Source organism: Parambassis ranga, chromosome 9, assembly GCF_900634625.1.
Source record: "Parambassis ranga chromosome 9, fParRan2.1, whole genome shotgun sequence".
In the NCBI taxonomy this organism is placed as follows: Eukaryota; Metazoa; Chordata; class Actinopteri; family Ambassidae; genus Parambassis; species Parambassis ranga.
Genome location: NC_041030.1, coordinates 9385903 through 9403565, shown reverse-complemented (window position 1 = coordinate 9403565; position 17663 = coordinate 9385903). Strand labels below are relative to the sequence as shown.

Below are 17663 nucleotides of genomic sequence, written 5' to 3'. Positions count from 1 at the left end.
AGGTCCACCTAATGTAATCCCATTATAGCTCCATTATATGTGAGAGGCTGAGGAAAGTGGGAAAGCATATATTTTTCATCAGCTTCTGGATGTCAGAATAAGAGGACATTGGGGAATTGTGAATCGGCAATGGGTGTGGTGTAATGTATATCCATTTTGTCTTTGCTCAAAAAATACAATGATCAGAAGATTCATTTAAAGTAAATGTTATATCAATGAATGTGTAATGCACGTCTACAGCCACAGAACATCTACTGCATGTCATCTGCTTGTCTATGAGCAGATCCAGACAAGGTGTACATTGACTTCACAGAAGGAAACCAACATCACTGAACCTGAACCTGACCTGACACAGGAGTGCGATAGTTTGACATAAATACTTATGTGTAGTAAAATTAGCATTATGTTAAGCTGCACATTTTAAACCATCTGCTTCATACCTTCAGTGAGCCCCATGTGGATGGTCCAGTAGTTCTGCAGACACTGCAGCTCCTTCTTCATGCCCCTCTTGCAGCGGCAGTCGTAGAGAGGACTAACCAGCAGCACTTCCAAGGCAGCCTGGCACTCCCTGTTGTTATCCAGCATGGCTTCCTTCTCCTTGCCCACAAGGCACTGGCGCATCACCCGGTACCGAGAGCTGCAGTGAGGGTTCTGGTTGCACATGTCACTCGCCTGGATACAGTCCACCCATTCTGGCTGAGCTCCAGGCCCAGATCCAGTACTTGGAGATCCTGGAATACCGCTGGCCAGGGACACAGACATCGCTGAGGGGCCATCCCAGGAGCCCGCTGCCTCATCTAGGTAGGGACAAGGGGATAAAGAAGGGAGGGGGGACTCAGAAGCTGCACATGTGTGATGGATGTTGTGTTGTGTGCATGGATGAATGGTTTGTGCAACAGGTTGAATGTGGAACCCATTAACAGGTTTACTGGCCTATTACATGTTCACAAGTGCCAAAACACATCTTGAAGAAAGACAGTACTAATATTTTCCACACTGGTCCACATTTGTTCTGTACACCTGGGATCTTGTTAATTGCATGTGCATTTGAATGCATCTAAACCACCAAAGAAAGCTCAAGTGCAGCTTTAATCTCCTCTAAAAACCAAAGAAGGAATATCATCTGATGTCAAGCGAGCACCCAATCAAGGACTACACTTGATCTAGGCAAGCCGCAAATGAGCATCACTGAACAAACAGTGATCCACAGAGCACAGAGGTTCAGCTGCTGCCAATTGACAGTAGTCAAAATTCAAACGCACCTTCACACACAAACCAAAGTGCACACAGTTCCGGTGAAATGACAAGAGAGACCCCTTGTGGTGATCTTGGTGCATGGAGCAGAGAAAGAAGGGGGACAATATCATCAGTGGAGCAACGGGTAAGAGAAGAGTTACACGAAGTTAAGTGTCAGATTATTGCATCAGTCAGCTGGATTTAAAAGGAGTACTGACGTTTTTGGAAGACAGTGACAAAGATTACAGTGCTGCTGCTGATAGTGGTGATGGTGATCAATACGCATGTAAATGATGATGGTGGATTTTGTCATATAACACACCAAAGCAAGGAGTGTTATAAAAAGGAGATTTATCGTTTTCGCCTTTAAAATCTGATTTGATTTGTAACAATAATGAGCTCGCTGTTCCTTTGGAAGCGTTTAATAGATCCAATATATGTGATAGACTCGCAAAGATCCAGTTCAGTTTGAGGCAAAATTAAACATCACCAAGCCCTCCGGTTAAAACATGAACGCCCAATATTTTTTCTGCACATAGAAAAAAAACAACCTTTGTTCTCTCAAGATAAAATAAAATACATTTTAAAATGTGTAAGAAAAGTAGTCACGCACTCCCTGGTAACAACTACTGACTTATGCGTCTGTATGACCCAGAAAATGCGCAATTTGCACACAATTGAATGTGATTTCTTTTTTTTCTTTCCACATGCCACTTCTTACCTACAAGCTGGAGAAAGACGCAAACGCACATCCACACAGTGACAGACTTCATGTTGGACTCGGAGACAAGAAGGATAAGTTGGGCTCCAATCAGACTAGTATTTCCACCTTATGAAAGGTTAATTCCTCTCTTCGGATCCTTGACCCAGGCGTAGGCTAACTGTAAAAATAATAATATAAAAATAATATCCTCATTCACCTCCAAAATAAACACACGCCTCCGAAAACAACCAATCCTCGACTCCCAGTAAGAAAATAATCCACAATATTGGGAAATAACACACTAACCACGACACAGGAAAACAGAAAAATACCCTGATACTGAACAAAAAAAGAAAAATCAAACGCAAAATCAGTCAGTCAGTCAATCCATGAAAGCAGTTTCTCAGGGTCCGTCTGCGCTATACGTTCATACCGACAAACTACTGGGACTTGATCTCTCCGCATTATAAGAGCTCACACTGTCCGCTCCAATTGCCCCTTGGAGACAATTTGTCCTTAAAACAGTCCTTAAACTGGTGTAAAATGATCTGTTAGCTATTCCAATATCTCTAACGATGTAGAAGAACTCATCTGAGAGTGCTACAAAACGCTGACTGGATATTTTTCCCCCTCTGTCCTCTCAACCACTGGCTGGCTCCCTCTAAAAAAGCTGTGCGCTCCTCTGGAGGGGAGTGAACGCTTCTTTTTCACTGACTGCATGCGTGCCGAGGCATCACGGCACTTTATAAAGTGGGGCTCCTTGAGGGCCGGCAGGGGGCGCTGCAGAGAGGTGCACTCTGGGGAAAAAATGGTCACACAGAAGCCCCTAATAATAAATGTTACACTACAAGAACAATTATAGAAATACCGGTGTAAGCGTCCTGCTATTAAAGGACACACATGTGGCCCTTAGCATGTGGAGGCCTCACTTGGGCCCATCGCTGGTGAGATTTTTTTCATTGGAAGGCTACATTTTCAAAACAATTTCTGTGATTCATATCCTTCAAAACACAATTATCGCCACCATAAGGAAGTCTTTAGAGGTCTGTTCAGTATTCAGCTAGAGAAATGACCTCAACAGCAGGAATTAAGGAGAAATAATAAGTGTATTGTATATTTGCGCTCATTGCAAAACCATCCAGTCAGCCAACATATAGTGAATCTTTTATTCAGGAGTTTAGCAAGGTCAGTGGGCCATTTCATTCTTTTGGCTGACATCCGGGGTTCAGAAATCTGCAAATGGTTTTTAAGAATTGGGTTCAAAGGTGGACTCAACAATGATGATGAAAATGTCACCATTCATTCCAGCAATATCCCCACACTTCACATAACATCTGTGTTTCCTCTTGATTGTAAGAAAGATTACAAAAAATGAAAAAAAAAGGAGAAAGGACACAATGTCTCGGAGGAAATAACGACGCTTTCGCCCCACCACAATATCTGCCATTTTTCAAAGTGGCTTCACATTAAACAAAATGACTTCGCTGTGCATCGTTGCTTAAATAGTGCCCAGTATGTCATAAATCTTTACAAATCTTGAAAAACAAAGTCTCTATTTAGAGGTTGTGACAGTGACAAACTGCAGGGCTACTGGCTCATAATGATGTTTGACTGTCAGCCCAGGCTTCCATCCAAGAGGGAAAAGACCTCGCTGCTATAATGGCAACATCACCCTCATTCTGCTTATATTGGCCCCAGCTTATTCTCCGTTCTCGAGTTTGAAGTCGCTGTCATTATGAGGACACAGCAAAGCATCATCATGAATATCCTGTAGTGAATTAGTGCTTCTGTATAGCCTGCAATTGTCTTTTTTTTCCAAATGCATATTTCTTTGCTAAACTGAAATATTTCACCTTTCAAGCATCAGCTTCAAATACATGTTTTAACTTATTCCAACAAGAGCTGTCCAAGCAATTTCGAGCACTGACAAAAACATTTTATAACACCTAAAGGCATTAACGCAGGAAAGGAAACAAGTTGTAGTGATTAGAACAGTTACAGTAGCACTGTAAGAGGCATCCCAGTATTTCTGTCCACCATATAGATAAATCCTCTCATCACATGTTTTTTTTTTTGTCAGGTTCACAGTTAAGAATTTATTCACACTGCAGGAGCCCTAACCAACCACTGTGGGTATTTAATTGCTCCATTCTGAATTCATAAAGCATCTGCACTTTTTCCACATGTACAATTAGAGAGAGCCCACAGAGGAGCACACACAAAGCTTTACACTCCTTTATAAATAAGCATACACTTTGCATGTTCTCTGAAGAAAGAGCACGCATGCGAGCAGAGATGAAGATTATCTATATGTCAGATAACTGCGCTCCCAAAAGATGGCTCAAGACCGTGAAGATAGAAAATGACAAATCTGGATATTGTTCTCACTATTGAGGGGAAATCACTGGCTGCCTCTGAGAAGTGTGTCTAATATGGTGAATATAGATGATATCATTATGAATTCATGGGATATGAAGTAATGATACAGATAACAGTCAAAGTTAAGACTATGCACAATAACTTTGAGACAGTGGGGGGTTGAGGGGGAGAGCTTACTCTCATGAGTCAAATAAGAACTCAAACAGTCTAAAGCTGTCACCTTGAAAGCAGGACAGAACACCCGGCATACAAATACACACTGTTTGTGTGCATTTTTGACACAGGGTGAATTCAAAAGTAACGGCCATTAAAGGGTTAATTATCTAGAATTACACATTGAATGATGAATCAATCCTCACGCTTAACGTCTCATCAGATAATACATCAAAATAAAAGAACGGGTTGGACCGCACTGATAAGACTCCGCTTCAAATTTCAGCCCGAGATTTACTTGAGGGCAAAGGTCGTTCTATCTCACTCTGCTGGTCATGCCCATCGGAAGGGAGTACTAATGAAACCCGAGCTTAAAATATGTACATACACAAACACACATGCAAGCATTCACAGAGGTTAATCATGACTGATTAGATTAGGAATTACGGGATAATTAATGTGTATCTTGGGAGACCTATACAGCAGGCTTATTAAGAGACACAGAGTCGAGTAAAGAACATGACAAAAACACAAGTGTTGTCAATTCCCAGCATGAAGTTAATTTTAAGCAGTACTTTTTATTTTCTTCAGTTCAGAATAATAAAGGAAGCTAAAGATGAAACCCTCTGCTTGCTGTCATAAATTATTAAAGGTTGAAACTAGCCTTTGCAAAATATCTTTTAAAGTTCTCAAGTAAAAAAAAAAAAAAACTCCTGAACGAATGTCAGTTTTTATATGAATATGACAAAAGACAGAGAAAAATGTGGGTCATAATGTACTTGAAACATCTTGGTCTGTATCAGGTGCAGAGCCTGAAGTCGGTTCAAATCAGTCCATTCAAATCAATGTGAAAAGAGCCAACGAATGAAGCACCAGTAAAGTCAGTTGTGGAATGACAAGTGAAGCTGTAGGCCACCTCACATGCACTGGGCTGTATTCTGCTTTGTTCAGCTCACTGTTTAATACAGCGAAACAAGCCGTTCTTGTTCACACACAGGCTCCTAAATGTCAGTGTTTACATGCACGACAACTTTGTTTTGGATTGTTTTGAGCGGACGCACAAAAAAACCTCTGATGTGACCCGCTCCTAGACTCTCTGGAGGCTATCGACCCGTTATATCCATTTGTTTTCCAGGCATTTCAGACACTGTCCATTTCTATCACATTACTTTGACAGAAATTGAATTTCCTCTGATGCATTTTTACATATCCTAAGTGCTGCTCTGTTCTCGCTGGGAGTATAACGTTTCCACTGGTGTGATGATGCAAAAACACTTTAGGAAAAAAAGGGAAACATATTTTATTTTAATATGTGAACATGATATTAATGTATCGTTTTCCAGCTAAAATATTTGTAAGTACCATCTGTATGGTGCCTTCTCTCTCTCGCTCTCTCTCTCTGGCTGGGCTATTTCAAATAAAAGAACACAAGAAGGATAAGTCTTATCGGTGTTCCGATGATGCTACACAGAGTTCTCGTTTTTTGTTAACCTCTAGAAGATTGCCATCTTTCTAACTTTAACTGAGGACATGCAACTATTCGTATCAAGAGGCAAAAACAAATAGTGTGAGTCTGCAGTTTTCTTTTCTTATTTCTTTCCTTCTGTTTAGAGTTCAGGAGTTTTACAGGCAATGACAAGAACGGAGATATTCAATTCTGTGGCTGGTTGCTGGTTCTATTTCAACAATTTGCCACAGTGCTGCACATCTAACCCATCTCGTTAAACACCCCGTGGGTGCCATATGGGATATTGACAGGGACCTCAGCTCTGCCCAGCTCAGTGAAGGTCTTAGCATCCAGAACGAGAAGGAAAGTACTTTTCTCCTGGAGACAGATACAGAAGAGATTAAATATGTTATGTTTAAAAAAAAATAAAAATAAAAATCTTTCCCACCATAATGTCAGCGACAGCACTAAAGCATTTTTCTTCCCTATGCGTTGTCAAATGTTTTCTTTTCTTGAAGAAAGCTCACAGAAAATGTCAATATCCCTCAAAGTAACGCTGCTACTCTTGAAGTTAGTAATGACAGCTGCTACCTTGTATAAATATAAATTTTTAAATTACTTCTCTGGGTGTGATGATGACTGACAAGACCACTCCATCATCTTCCTCTGTAGCTTTGGGCGAAGCAACAAAGACAGGCTCAGACGGGTACAAGCCAGGGTAACGCCACACCTATTCAGGGAAGATAACACAGACATGTGCTTCACTCCGAGCTGTTTCATGTTAGAGAGCCAGCTATCCACCTTCTGCTGCCCTCTCAATGATGGTGTAACAGGAGCAGAAATTGCTTTGATGTGGTAATATACTCAGAACAGTTAACAATGAGGTTACTTTAAGTATTCTTTGAGATATAAAAGAACCTTAAGCTCCTTGGTGTGGACATCCATTTTTAACAGGGAGTCACTGAAGACGTGTCCAAAGCCACAGGAGTAGAAGTAGCGATAAGGTCGGCCATTGCACCGCTCGTAATTGATCTGAGGAAACTCAAGGCCGCCGTACTGCAGCAGCTCATCACTGTGAAGCTCCTCATGGGTCATGTAAACCTGTAAGGTCAGGATTTTACTCTGATCAAAAAAAAGCTTTAACATCACAGATAAAGGTTAAGCTACTTCTGTGCTGTGTTTGCTACGATCACAAGATTCAGAACAATCATGGGTTAATAATTTCCCTCAGTTAAATATATACAAAAACATGTTTGTGCATTTGTTTTTAGTAGCCACTGGCACTTTCAAAGGTGTTTTTCAGGCTTTATGTGTACAGTATAGAACAGCATCCTCACTAAGAACTAAAGTGAGGAAAGTGTCACTTAGGTAGTCATGACAACTGAAACATCATTTCTCCCACCATAAGAAAGTGGTGCGTGTGTGTGTGTGTGTGTGGGCCTCGCATAAGTCGGTTAAACGGCAATTGACGACAATTGCTACATGGTGGACATCATTATTATCTGCAGTAAGTCGTGAAATGACTGCCTTGCAGAGAGTAACTTAAGCATCTCATCATGCTGGATAATTGCACAGAGTGTGTGGGAGTGCACCGGCTGCATTCATCATGATTATAGGCCTTATTCTTTACCTCAACTCTACGCATTCCAGTTAAACATAGTATTACCTAATAATAAATGCATTGACCATACCGCACTCTGCATACGGTTTCATCCTACCTCTCCGGGTTTTGTCTTCTTCGCTGTGGCTTTGTAGTTATGCAGAGTGACAAGGTTTTGGTTCAAAGGAGTTTGTTCATCCACAGTCAGAGGCAGGACATATCTCCTTGGGAGGTTTCTGCACAATGAGTTGTAAAACTGCCAAAAGAAATCCGACAGACATGAAAAACAGTGTGTGTGGCTCCTTTGAATAAAAGGTGCAGCGCAACCTCAGGAACAATCAGCCTCTAAAGAATACAAAATAGCTACTAACGGAGAAATCATGTTTTTTATGTTTTGATTAAATTTTGTTTTGATTGAAGTAATGGAATCACAGGAATTTAAAAGAGCTTTGCATCAGTAGCTGAAAAGTGCAAGAAAAGAAGATTGATTGCAAATGAACAACTTCCTCACTAAACTCTCACTGATTCCAATGGGTGAAAAGAAGAGAAGACTGCCAATGTTTGGAAACACAAATCTATTTGTTTTTAAGAAACAATCATAGTTTGAATAAACTTTTTTCTTCGTTGGCTGCCATGTTTATACTGAATGATATGTAGGTAGATACATAATGTAGCACCTTGTCCACTTCCTCTCCTGAGTCTCTTCTAAGGTTCTCCAAAGTGAAGTCCCCGATGACCTCACCATCGTCCCCACAGCACATGTCCATCACCAAGAACCCGTTGTCCTCAAAAGCATTGATCTGATGCAGCATGAACATGGGTGCCGCACAATACTTCACTTGGCTCTCCTGTAGGTCCGGTCACAACAGCCAGTGAGGATGCAGTGACATAAAATATTAAGAAAATAATTTAAAGTGACACAGGCTTTCAGGCAAACAAGGTGACACTGGTGTGCTGTTTTTAACATTTGAAGACAAGCTCTCTCCTTGGTGCTGCACATTGTTATTGTGTTGCACCTTTACATAATGAAAATTTCATATTGTATGCTTAATGGGCATGCTGTGTAATGAGATGAAAAAATGGTGAGTAACAATATATGAGGGAGGGCTATGGCACCAGAGTGTGACTTCATCAAAATAAATGTCATCATGCATGAAGAGATCTTCCAGCTCTCCGTTTTGGTTCAGTCTATTCAGCATGGAGTGTGCTACCTGCCTCACAGTCTACTGTACAGAGCATAAATATGTGCTGGAACACACCTTGCCTGTGTGTCTGTCAACCAGGTGGAAGATGGTTCCATACTGAGGCTCCCAGGACATGACTTTGTGAAAGCTTTTTCCCTGTATCCGGTACAGCATGAACTTCAGCAGGTCCAGTTTGATCGGCTGCTCAACAAACACAATGTAATTCTCCGACATGACTGGAGAGGGAAAGCACACATACGGTAGTGTACAATGGAAAACACAAATGACACATTTTATTCAATATTTTTCCATTATAATTCATTACACACCATGACTAATTATGCACATACAATAGTAGAAAGCTGCTGTGTGTCAAATCAGTGTAATGCTCTTTCTATACACACATTCTGCCACATAAACGTATGCTAGCAAATTATTACAAGGCCATGTGACCTGTCAACATCACTTTAGTAGTGACTTATGTATCTGAAAAATGTGCTTCTAAGTGGCTGTAAGTTGTTTAATTGGGGAAGTGATGGAGGGTCTGAAGTCACCTCCCTCAGTGCAGAGTCACATCCAGTGCTAGCTTTTACTTTTGCAAATTAAATCTTTGTTCCCTCTAGATTAACCTTTACTGATAGGAGACACACTAAACATGATCCTTCATTTACTATAACTCCACTGAAATATATGTAGCATGTCAGGAGCTTTGTACAGCTGTACATTATTCTCTCTGGCAGAACTAAGGTGGGCAGCTGGAAATATAGGCCGAGATTTAATTAGGGGAAAAAAAGAAAAAAGGTGAGTCATTTATGCATTTCCTGACTGGATTCAGCCTTATTCCAGTCATATTCTGCGTAAGCATTATAACCTGACTCATCTACATTTTCCTCCTCCTTCCATTATGTGCTAAGCTTTTGACACTGTTGACTTTACTGATATCCAGTCCTCATGTGTTTGTTTATTGGAAGGATTAGTTCTCACAGCAGAAATCATGTTCGGGCTGGGATTCTTTCAGCAGAGACTTAGACTGTCTATAAACATCAACATTCTGTGTGAATCACATATAGACGTATGATTAAAAAAATAAATTGCAACTAGCCAGCAAAACATCCAAACACAAACAAATTATGTGCATCTTAGTGAAAGGGCTCTTGGAGTTAAAAAGTGGAAGAAACTACAGTAAAAAGTTAATTATGTGTCTTTTGCACAGATTTCCTATTATTATGAGGGCCAAAGAGTGTGTGAAGTAGTTGGAGGCAGGCATACAGACGGAGATAGTGAGAGCTGAATATAAAGACAAAGGAGTTCTGATTGACAAAAAAAGAAGCAGGGCAGGATGAGAATTCAAATTAGTAATTAATATGAAAAGTTTCAGTGAAGTAGATTCACCCTGTCAGCGCAGGAAAAAAGCAAAGTCTCTCAGAGAATTCATTAATTCCATTTCAGTGTACATCCAGCATGCAGACAACCTAAAGACGGTGTGCATAGTGTGTTTGTTATGCTGCAGTGTGTATCTCACCAAAGCTGTGATAATAGGAAGGTTTCCTGGGTTCGGCTGCACGGATGGAGCAAATCACTTTGGCTCCAGTCAGGTCTGCTGAATCCTCCATTGCTGCCTTCTCCTCAGGAGGAGGAACGCGGATAACATTGTAATAAAATCCTAGAAGTCAAAAACACTTAAAGTTTGTACATAGTTTTATTTTACTTTTAAGTATGCATAAGGCATAAACCTGCATCCATCCCACAGCTATAGACAATAAGAACATATACACAAACCTGAGGAAATCAGTAAGATTTCATTTTTCTGGACAAGCTTTAGAAATTTTAAACAATCTGACAGTGCAATCTGCAGAACCAGTAACTAACTAAAAGCACAAAATCTGGATATTATTGTATAATCTACCACACAGGAAGTTGAGAACTGGCACCCGTCTATGAAAATACCAATATTTTTGTCAAAGAAGAAAAAATAAGTACCACTTCTGCCATAGGAATTGCCCATGTTGTATGTGGCTCCTTCACGGTCATAGTGTGGGTGAGCTGTAGCCGAGTTGACAGCGATATATTGACTCCAATCCACCTTACATTTATAAAAAGAAAGAAATCCCAATTACCGTCCTTCGTATTCAATCACCATCTTAAGTGTCGGACTGATGGAGAATGTATTTCTCAGCGTTACAGACTCACCTTCTCCTTTGTCTCCAGGCTCCGTGGATCTATTCTCCTCATGTAGTTGGTTTCTGTACTCACATAATAGTCTCCCTTGTACTTGACGAAGTTCACACTGGCGTTATCTGTGGCCTCTGTTCACACATGGATGTTTAGAAACATGTTTCAGTGACGCTTATCTCTCTCACAAATATTACTAAGAACTCAAATCAATTCCTTCTACCATAATTTTTCAGAGGCTTTATATCAAGGTTTACATTGATCTCCGAGACACACACATTTGCTTTTGTTACATTTTCTTCAATAAAAAACAGGTTTGAGAAGCATTTCACAATACACTTCATACTGTCAAGGACATTAGTGTTAAAGAAAAATGTTCATATATATATATATATCTTTCTCTGACTGTTGCTTTTGGTAATGTGGTGCAGCTGCCTGTCCTATATGCATAGATACATGCTTTAATAAAGCATCTTGCACTGCTGGTGGTGCATTATGCTGCATCGAAGCAGATTACATACATTATGCAGTATGTAAAAAAAAGACACACATACTGGGAATCTGAAAGCGTGAAAAGAAGCGTGCAAAGATGTTCTTGCAGGGATCAGGCATGGCTAAGGTCCCAAACTCTGAAACCACGATGCGGTTCTTCTCTGAGTTTTGAACATATGAGTCACTCCTCAGGAAGCGGCTGCTGTAAGTGACTCTGCCCTCGTGGATGTGGAAACGGTGCATCATGGCCATGCCATCAAACCAGTGGGTGTATCTGACAGAGACAAAAGACAATTCATTTCTCACCGGGGTATTTACTTAAGACAAAGTAGATTGAGTGATGTGAGCACTGTGGGACAATTGAGACCGAAAAAATACTCATTATTTGAGGAGCCAGTCGATTGTTAAACAAACAGAGAGAGGGGAAAAAAGCCCTTCTGACTGCAGGGACATGCGAGCAAACCAAGCAAGGTAATGTTTTTTCCCTTATAGATGTTTGTTCCTCAAATACCTGTCTTTCCCAAATTCAAATTTCCCAGGACCATTTCTCAGGAAGCTCCCATTGATCCAGGTTGGAATTGTTCCTCTGATGGTGGTAGGGATAGGATCAGGGGTTTCCTCCACAGAACGGACCAGATTGGCCAGGCTCTCGAGCTCCTTGGCCTGCGGGCATCGCAGCCTGCTAGGTGCTATGAGAGGAGAGGAGAGGAGAGAGGTCACTAAAAGGCTAAACACATGTTGCAAAATCTGAGAAGATAAAGCAAATGCTGATAGCTGTACAGCAACTGAACGTTTAGCTCAACAATACCACACTGCTGCAAGGTGAGCTGCAAGAAAGCATGGTGAGGCAGTGCATCGTCCAAAACAAGAAAATCTGTTTTTATTTCTCACACACAGAGAAAAATGGTGGAGGTAGAAAAAATAAACAACAAAATAAAAAACAGAACTCAGCTTCTTTTAGTTAAGAAAGTTTCTCTGCTACTATTCCCCACATGAAGAAAGGGCCCCTTTCCCCTCATCCACACCAGAATTTAATAGTTTTGGAGCCTCCTCCTCAGGTAGCCACACCTCCCAGACAACCAGAAGGCAAAAATAGTTCTTAAATGTCCACCAAAATACATAAATTAGGAAATTTGAAATTTGGGATTAATAAATTTATATTTATTTAATAAATTTCTGATTCTGATTCTAAGTAATAAACAGTCAGAGCTGATGCTTCCTCACACACACACTTTCTGACCAATTTTTCTGTGTTGCTTGGAACCATTTATAGATTAGGACCTTTTGAACAAGCATGAATGAAGAAGTGATGCAAGAAAACACCATGTGCTAGCACCCCGTGGATCAGACTGATTAGCTAGCAGGATCTTCAGGAACTATTTTTTTTTTAAATAACTGTGTGATAAATAACTGTGTGCATACTCTTGCGTAGGTTTTTAATTCTCAAATCAGACATTCAGACATTTAGAAGCAATTAAATATTATATTTGTGATATAAATATTATCCGTTCTGTGTGAGGTGACAGTGGGGTGCTGTAACAGCTCCAGCTTGGTGTGAAGTGATGCCTCTCTGGGGTCATGCACTATGAATGACACCTGCACTATCTACCGTCTTATCTGTTATTCAATAACCAATTCCTGTTCATTACCTCATATCTCTCCACATAATGGAGGTTGTAAAATATGCATAAGAGTTATGTGATTAGCCAAAGCAAATCACTGAGGTTCAAAGCAGCGCCCCCATGCTGAGCTTACAGGTTGTAGAGTCTTTCTGAACATGTGAATTGTTATTGCAGCCAATCAGCAGATTTTGTTCAGTCATTCCCATGACACACATAAAACAGACAATAAAAGGAGAATGTGTAATACAGAGATAACAACTGTAGGCTTTAACAGTTTCGTATAAAGTCAGTTTTGAATGTGATCACTGCTGCATTGCAAACTCGAATGTGAGCCGTCATTTTAAGGTGGGTATTTTCCAACATTCAATATTGAGTCTCATGAAAACAAAACAACAAACAACACTGACGAGCTCAAAACTGTTGTGGATAATAGCTTCAGGTATTGCTTTTTTATATTCTCCTTTATTTTTATTTTTTTTGATAATCACAGTTGCTTCGATGGTTTATTTGTAACATCTGTTTAACAAATTGTCTTCCCTGTGGCAAATGGTGTGTCAGTATACCAGCCCCCATGACCTTGTTGGAATAGGCTGTCATACTCTTGCACATCTTTATACATTCTGCTCTTTTCATTGTTACTGTGTATCGACCTGTCAGCCATCCATTTAGTTAACAGCTGACAATCACTAAAAGCTGCTAATGAGATATTGTGCATATTCTTCTACCAGCTCTGATTCAGCAGGAGTCCTTGATGCAGGAACAATAGAAATGCCAACATGTCTTGTAACTGCAGTTTTCACATTCAAATGCAAAAAAAAAAGAAATGTCACCCTGCCCAGCAGAAGAAACTACAACATTAAAATGCACACCTGTGGAACTGTATAGAAGGGCTTTAACATCAAATGCTATTGAATAGAGTCTGTTTTAAAAGGCTACATATCTCTAGACATTGATTTTTTTTAAATGTACGTGAGCTTCAGATAGTCATGCCCTTTCCTCAAAGTCAAAAGATAACAAACATCTTATTGTAGGGATTCAGTCAAAAGCTACTTACGCAAAGCAACTTCTCACTTTAATCATCATGTTCTAATTATAAAATAGCATACAAAAGACCTTTTTGCTTTCTAATCATCATGTAAAATATTATAATAATCACCCTGACACAGGTATGTACTCACTGTGTGTCTGGGGCTCAGCAGTCGTAGACATGGCTAAATGTTCTGTGGGTGTGATCAGAGACACAGTGAGAACTTATACATGCCATGAGTACAACCTTTGGACCCAAGTTTAGGAGGTGATCCCTGCAGACACTCAACAGTAACATATCACTACACTAGAAGATTAGAAAGGATTTTGCTATTTACTCTGAAGGAAAAATCTCTGCCCAAATCTCAACCTAAGCTAAAAGCCTGTCTCAGATTATGTTACGATATCACAATTGTTTTAGATTCTTCTGCAAATGACCTTTAGATTATTATGTACCCAGGTACACATAATCAATGTACATTTGCTGCTTTTATCTAATCTATACACTGTCTAACATCTTACAGCAGACATGTGTCACATGCATTTATACAGAATTTACTGACACAATATTGTGAATGTTACAACGTCAATCAGTGTTAAACTAGTCCATTAGCTTCAGTTGGAGTTTTAATGATGAAAGCTGTTTGCAATAATAATGTGCATAAGTAGACTGAGGTTATGATAGTCAAAACTATGTAAGTGTATTTATCAGTATGTATTTTATGGATGGAACTATTTGCCTTGTTTATATGTCATAGTATAATATGTCATAGATTGGTAATTACTGTAGAAGATGAACTCAACAAAATAGAGACAGAACTTCAGCCTTGCAGGAATATATTAAGACGGTTGACACATATTACAGGAGAATTATCAACAGTCCTCTCACCTCCCAAAGCAATTCTGGCACAGCTGGTTCCTATCTTCTGATATGTTTATATTCCCTTTCCTGTTTTCCTATAGCCGGAGTCAGATCAGGACACAGAGTCAGGACCTGTGACCTGTTCTTATGCTGTTAAATTCCAGGAAAGTACCAAGAATTCAGAACTGCAAGCCAAGTGTAGTTGTTACATGAGCATATTTTCCCTAACATTACATGACAAACAAAATGACCAAATAACATCTGTAAAATCTGTAAAACACTACAGCACTGCTGTGTGGTAAAACAGACAGACTGCACTCAGCCCCACTACCCAGTGCTATACTTTCTCCCTGTGAACAAGAAAAAATAGAAACCCGGCATGTACGCACAAGACCTGTGAGAAGACCGGTTGGGTCATGATGTGCTCATGAGATGTAATTAAAGTAATAGTTCCCAACCTTCTAAAGCATGAGAAAGCAAAGACTGCAGTAAACAAAGGCATCAAAATGAAATAAACATATTATGCCATATTATGCACAAACAATTGCAAAAATGGAAGCACGTAGAACCTCTGTCAAAATCAGTAGATATGATAAAAGCAAATCAGCAGCAGAGAGTCGATGGATTTACCTCAGGCCCTCCAGCTCAAAACACACTGCCTGTGGCAAATGAGGCAACCACTGGAAAATACATCGCTATAGCTTTTTTTTTTTTTTAAGAAAGCAGAAACCTTAACAATGTGGACATTAGAGGGCCGAGAATGGCCTGATCATTACACTAGTGCAACAAACCAAAAATACCCCCCCTTGAAGAAGAAAAGAAGAAGGTGAACAGCTGAGTGTCCTGAGGAGGTGCCCTCCTGTGCTAAGCCATTCTTCTGTGGAATAGTTGTTTAGTTTCTCCAATGTGCAGATCAGAGCATTCCTGGACTGCATATATCACATTGCTGTTTTTCCCTTCTTCTGTCTCGGTCTTGTCATTGGTTTGAAATGGACCGGGATGTCATGGTTGTTGAAGATCCTACGGAATTGTTAAGCTGGAAAAACCTTCCCTTAACAGAGATGGTGGTCTCAGACTCTACAAGTCCAGGCGCCTTGCTTCAATTTTCTCTACGTATTATGACCTGGATGACTGAGAATCTTCATCAACATCTCCCATGCAGAGGCATGCTACATTACCAGTGGTGGAGGAACAGTATGCAGTGGGAAATGAGTTAAAAAAAACCGCACAGCTGGCTGCAGCCAATAGCACAGACGTGCCACAATAATATTTATACATTATTGCAAAGTCTTTCTCCTTTGCTCCACATGGAAAATGGCAATGACCAGTGCAGTGTTTACTGCCCCGACGTGATATAAGCCAACCATAAACCTCACACACAGTGTCATTCAGAGTTCAGCTGCTGTTTCTGATAGAGAAGGAAGAAAAAAAAAGTACAAAAGTTCAAAACCTGCAGGGGGAGTTTCAGTATCAGTTCAGCCATGAAATTCGTAACCCTCATTACAGAACATGACAGACTCTGACTGTATATAAACATGTTTCAGTGGTAACGAGCAGGCTTAGGAGATCAGAGGTTTTGAACTCAATCAAGATGCTTTAATGTTTCTCAGGTCCGGTTGATATAGTTTGCTACAGAAATACATTAACTGAGATAAATTACTCAACTATTTTTTTTTTTTTTTTTTTAACGTTCAGTGTAGTTATATCAGTTCCGTGTGCACCTCACTTCATTATCTTGTGTCTATCAAATAAATGGATACAAGAGGTTTAATCACAAAATAGGAAACACGGGAGGCATCTACTGTGGACACTGGTCTGTAATGAATGTGATAATGTTTTAGGGATTTGAAGAGTATTTTTAATTGGATTTCAATTAATTGCACATCACAGTTGTGGAGAAGCTCACTCACACAGCAGGGCAGGGATGCATGCATGTATATGATGCATGTCATACACGCACACACACACAGAGAAGCAGTATGGGGATGCCTAAGCATGTTTTGTAGCTGCTTTTCAAGCGTTTTTCATCCCAGGGAAGTGTAAATGGGTAGCTCTCTAACTACAGACAAAACTGTTCAACTGTACAACTATGTGTTGAAGGCATTCTCTAGGGAGCGTAGAGGTCTCTTCACTATCATTTTCAGTGTCAAGGTTTTTGTCTGATCTCGGTCTCAGATGCGTCTCAGTGAAACTGAGGATTGATTTTTATAAATGCTTCACTTTGCAAAGTTTGGATGTAGTTTTTTAAACCACATACAAAAAAAAAATCACAATATCCAGCAAGATTGTTTGCTTTTTGTTTATCTGTAAAACAACTCAGTTTGGTGTCTAAACAGATAAATTGTCCCATCTAGTGGTGAACTGGGAAACTAAATGATTCATGAACAGAGTGTCTGCCTTCTTAGGTAGTCTGATGATAACGATTCTCATCTAAGACAGGTCATTATACGCAGAGAAGATTCAAGCGTCTGGACTTGTACAGTTTTCTAAAGAAAAGTCTACAAGTCAAGACGCCTTGCTTCAATCTTCTCTACATAGTCTGATGATGTTTTTTTTCTCTGAAGTCCTTTTGATCACTGCACAGAGAAGCTCTCGGAGCCTAAATTGTCAGATTTCAGGTTTTCTTTTCAGAAACAGCTTGAAAATTATGGCATTTTTTGTATTCTGACAATGTGTCACCATCTCTTTCCACTGACTACGCGTTTATTGCACCTGTTTATTGTGCCATGTAAAATTACCCAAGCAGCTGCTGATAGATTTATGATGTCTGTATGCTGAGTCACCTCA

The 17663-nt window shown here is 40.0% G+C and overlaps 2 protein-coding genes across 6 annotated transcripts in view; both read right to left on the bottom strand.

Annotated features, from left to right (window-relative positions):
- The window catches only part of LOC114441558 (GDNF family receptor alpha-2-like), a 47030-nt gene extending 44386 nt beyond the window's left edge, over nucleotides 1-2644 (bottom strand). The window contains exons 1-3 of the mRNA XM_028414541.1: nucleotides 2246-2644; nucleotides 1958-2117; nucleotides 441-797 (exon numbers count right to left, since the gene is read on the bottom strand). Coding sequence (XP_028270342.1) covers nucleotides 441-797; nucleotides 1958-2009 — 409 coding nt within the window. The 5' untranslated portion in view covers nucleotides 2010-2117; nucleotides 2246-2644. The remainder of the gene's footprint in view (nucleotides 1-440; nucleotides 798-1957; nucleotides 2118-2245) is intronic.
- Nucleotides 2645-5032: 2388 nt separating this feature from the next.
- On the bottom strand, nucleotides 5033-15970 carry bco2l (beta-carotene 15, 15-dioxygenase 2, like). Of its 5 annotated transcripts, none has more exons than XR_003671272.1 (14): nucleotides 14904-15969; nucleotides 14167-14208; nucleotides 11878-12055; nucleotides 11429-11640; nucleotides 10893-11008; nucleotides 10683-10785; nucleotides 10225-10365; nucleotides 8778-8938; nucleotides 8196-8366; nucleotides 7637-7774; nucleotides 6837-7019; nucleotides 6538-6648; nucleotides 5834-6296; nucleotides 5033-5745 (listed from the first exon to the last, which is right to left on the bottom strand). XR_003671272.1 is itself a non-coding variant. In XM_028414626.1 (14 exons), the coding sequence occupies exons 3-14, from the start codon at nucleotides 14195-14197 to the stop codon at nucleotides 6180-6182; spliced, it is 1662 nt and encodes a 553-aa protein (XP_028270427.1). In that variant the 5' UTR covers nucleotides 14198-14208; nucleotides 14904-14971; nucleotides 15507-15970; the 3' UTR covers nucleotides 5756-6179. The 5 variants fall into 5 exon arrangements, 4 of the variants coding, with proteins under 4 accessions (XP_028270427.1, XP_028270428.1, XP_028270429.1 ...); XM_028414626.1 differs by lacking the exon at nucleotides 5033-5745 and having other exon boundaries at nucleotides 5756-6296; nucleotides 14904-14971; nucleotides 15507-15970; XM_028414627.1 differs by lacking the exon at nucleotides 5033-5745 and having other exon boundaries at nucleotides 5756-6296; nucleotides 15507-15970.
- Nucleotides 15971-17663: the final 1693 nt, after the last annotated feature.